Here is a 2,102-nt window from a genome sequence, read left to right on the forward strand (position 1 = left end):
ATCAAAATCAAAGAAAAATCTCAAGAACTCTTAAGTTTCAAATTTCACAACCGAGGGTCCGATTCACGTCATATGAATTATGCTTCTTACCAAATTTTATAGGCACAACCTAATTACCATATTAGACCTATACCGGGATCCGGAACCAAAATACGGACCTGATACCATCAAATTTAAACATCCTTAAATATTTTTTAAAAAAACTCTTATCATTTTAGTTAAACAATTTTCTTAAAAAATTCATTTCTCTGGCTATGGACCTGGGAATTCAATTTTGGGTATATGCCCAAGTCTCATATTTTTCTATGGACCATCCGGGACCGTCAAATCATGGGTCCGGGTCCGCTTACCCAAAATGTTGACCGGAGTCAACTTAAATTTAATTTTAAAGGCAAAATTAGCATTTTCCTCAAATTTTCACATAAATGCATTTCGGATATATGCCCGGAATGCACATGCTAATCGAGGTGAGACAAGACTAAGTTTTCAAAGCCTTGGAACACAGAAATGACTTTTAAAACAAGCGAAGAAATTTTGGGTCATCACATTCTCCACCTCCAAAACAACCATTCGTCCTCGAACAGACATAGAAGAGAAGTACCTGAGTTGGGGATATCGGCTCTACATATCGGACTCGAACTCCCAGGAAGCTGCCTCAACAAGCTGACCTCTCCACTGAACACGAACAGAAGGATAACTCTTTGACCTCAACTGACTAACCTGCCGGTCCAGAATAGCCACCGGCTCCTCCTCATAGGTTAAATCTGTGTCCAACTGGATAGTGCTGAAGTCTAACACATGGGATGGATCTCCGTGATACTTTCGAAGCATGGACACATGAAACACTGGGTGCACAATTGATAATCTAGGTGGCAACACAAACTCGTAAGACACCTTTCCCACTCTGCATAGAATCTCAAAAGGGCCAATGAATCTAGGGCTTAGCTTGCCCTTCTTCCCAAATCACATCACGCCCTTCATGGGCGACAACCAAAGCAACACTCGCTCTCTGACCATGGATGCCATATCTCGAAACTTGCGGTCGGCATAACTCTTCTGCCTGGACTGAGCTGTATGAAGTCTATCTTGAATGATCTTAACCTTATCCAAGGCCTCCTTGACTAAGTCTGTACACAACAGCCGAGCCTCTCCTGGATCAAACCACACAACTGGCGATCGACACCGCCTGCAATATAGTGCCTTATATGTAGCCATCTGAATGCTCGACTGGTAACTATTGTTGTAGGCAAACTCTGCTAATGAAAAGAACTGATCTCATGAACCTTCAAAGTCAATAACACATGCTCGGAGCATATCCTCCAAAATCTAAATAGTACACTCGGACTATCTGTCCATCTGAGGATGGAATGATGTTGTCAACTCGACCCGTGTACACAGCTCACGTTGTAATGCCCTCCAGAAATACGAGGTAAACTACGTACCTTGGTTAGAAATAATAGACACGATCACACCATGGAGACGAACGATCTCCCGAATATATATCTCAACCAACTGCTCCGAAAAATAGAAAACTGCCACAGGAATAAAATGCGCTGACTTGGTCAGTCTATAAACAATAACCCATACTGCATTGAACTTCCTCTGAGTCAGTGGGAGTCTACAAATTAAATCCATAGCAATACGCTCCCACTTCCACTTTGGAATCTTAATCTTCTGAAACAAACCACCAGGTCTCTGATGCTCATACTTTACTTGCTGATAATTCAATAGCTGAGCTACATACGCAATAATATCCTTCTTCATCCTCCTCCATCAATAGTGCTTCCGCAAATCTGATGACAGCCAAATCCACTACTAAAAAGTAAATGGACACGGTCGCATGCAATATAATATACCCAACTACGAGTCGGGGTCGAATCCCACAGAGAACAATATGTAGGCGATTAGGAATGTAAGAGAATTATAACTTGTTATGCAATGCCAAACACTAATAATTGGTTTGAGAAAAGAATTTTACCTAAATACGGAAATGTAAACTAACCTAGAAAGCAAGTAAAATGATCAATAGCTACAAGTATGGATGCATCGGGAATTGCACTCATGTAATGATCCAATGTATTTCATGGTTATACAAATATGAG

General features: G+C 41.0%; 1 protein-coding gene across 1 annotated transcript; it reads right to left on the reverse strand.

Annotated features, from left to right (window-relative positions):
- Window positions 1-621: 621 nt before the first annotated feature.
- Window positions 622-1,764, reverse strand: LOC138879442 (uncharacterized). Its single transcript, XM_070159051.1, has 3 exons — window positions 1,443-1,764; window positions 1,001-1,253; window positions 622-904 (listed from the first exon to the last, which is right to left on the reverse strand). Exons 1-3 carry the CDS (start codon window positions 1,762-1,764, stop codon window positions 622-624), a joined length of 858 nt encoding a protein of 285 aa, XP_070015152.1.
- Window positions 1,765-2,102: the final 338 nt, after the last annotated feature.

Source organism: Nicotiana sylvestris, chromosome 10 (assembly GCF_000393655.2).
Source record: "Nicotiana sylvestris chromosome 10, ASM39365v2, whole genome shotgun sequence".
NCBI lineage: Eukaryota > Viridiplantae > Streptophyta > Magnoliopsida > Solanales > Solanaceae > Nicotiana > Nicotiana sylvestris.